Genomic DNA, 1,515 nt, shown 5'->3' on the forward strand with positions numbered 1-1,515 from the left:
TGCTACCACTATAAGAGATGTACCCAATCCACTCCAGTCCCTTCCCTGGGGCCTGGCGGATCCAGCTCCAGTAGTGGTAACTACTGCTGATAGAGCCACCAGAGACAGCGCAGGTGAGGGACAGGGTCTCTGAAGGCTTCACCAGTCCTGGGCCCGACTCCTGCAGCTGCAGCTGGGACAGGACCCCTGTGAACAGAGAGACCCACAGTGTGTCCTGGGATCACAGACAACCTCCCATATCGTCATATCTGCATCCCCGAGACACTCACATCTGGGAGCTGCCACCAGGAGGAGGAAGAACCACAGGTGCTTCATGTCCTTGCACAGATGGTCCGTGACTCTCAGAGAGCATTTCCCATGTGAGCTGGACCCTGAATTTAAGGAAACGTGTGGTGGTTTCCTGTGGGTGCCTAAGTGAGGATTTGCATGTGGGTGGTGCCTTTGTATGGAGAGGTGAAAAGGGATGAGGGAGGCCCCAGGATTTGGAGCTCACCCTGAGAGTAGGATGGTGGCTGTGCCCTCTGAGAACTCAGTTCTCTTCCTGGGGCCTCCCCTCACCAAGCCCAGAGTCCTCTTCTTCCAGGTATGGAGATGTGCTGAAGGAGCTGGTCTGGGAGATGAGTGTGATCATGGATCTAGGACAGATTTTGGAATAGGTTCAAAGCTGTTCTACCCGTGAAGATTTATATGAAACCAACCAAACATCCAGATTATCTAAATTGTCAAATCTCCATTCAAAACATTAGGGCAGCAGCTAAATATATTCATCACAGTGAATTTATACAAACCTACATCCATGCAATGTTTGTTGTAATTCAGAATATCCATCATGGTTAGAGGGAATATATCTGTCCCAGAGAGTGCATCATAAAAACAAAAAAAATCTGAGGCCTTCCATTTTGTGACTATTTGAAGTTTAGGATTCTGTCTGCAATCTAAGGAGAAGGTAGTGGGACGTATCTCCAACTGTGTCAATGTGTGATGCTGAGAATGTGGCCTGATCTTTATACACTTCTGTGTGAATAGATGTAGATTGGGGATCACAGTGACAATTTCAGTCAAAAACTATACTAGGTCAGCACAGGAGCATAGTCTCATCATCAAGATTAGTGCAATTGCCTTTCCTGGGAACAAGGGAGGACATGTGTGAGCCCTCCCCTCTGAGAGCACAAGGAACTCTGGTTCTTCCCTGACAGGTCACACTTCTGAAACATGGCGGGACAATGACACTCAAGCCCAGAGTCCTTATCCACATATTTATGGTGTCAGGGGCACCTGTGTCTGAAAGACTTTCTCCTTCATTGAATTGCATGAATATACCTTAGAGTTTGCGGTATTACATCTTGGGCATATGACATTAGTTTGGTGAATTATATAATAAATAATCTATCTCCATGGATGTGGGTAACAGGAGAGTCATCAGACGTTGGGTGTGTTTCAACATCAGGACAAACCTGGGCTCTCTTGTTAGGGCTGAACAAGTGAGCTGACCTGTGGAACAACAGAGGGAAAGAG

General features: G+C 47.3%; 1 protein-coding gene across 1 annotated transcript in view; it reads right to left on the reverse strand.

The window, feature by feature from the left end:
- The window catches only part of LOC105548679 (putative V-set and immunoglobulin domain-containing-like protein IGHV4OR15-8), a 5,159-nt gene extending 4,811 nt beyond the window's left edge, over nucleotides 1-348 (reverse strand). The window contains exons 1-2 of the mRNA XM_011992839.1: nucleotides 270-348; nucleotides 7-186 (exon numbers count right to left, since the gene is read on the reverse strand). Coding sequence (XP_011848229.1) covers nucleotides 7-186; nucleotides 270-315 — 226 coding nt within the window. The 5' untranslated portion in view covers nucleotides 316-348. The remainder of the gene's footprint in view (nucleotides 1-6; nucleotides 187-269) is intronic.
- Nucleotides 349-1,515: the final 1,167 nt, after the last annotated feature.

Source organism: Mandrillus leucophaeus, unplaced genomic scaffold (genome assembly GCF_000951045.1).
Source record: "Mandrillus leucophaeus isolate KB7577 unplaced genomic scaffold, Mleu.le_1.0 Scaffold1108, whole genome shotgun sequence".
Classification (NCBI taxonomy): Eukaryota; Metazoa; Chordata; class Mammalia; order Primates; family Cercopithecidae; genus Mandrillus; species Mandrillus leucophaeus.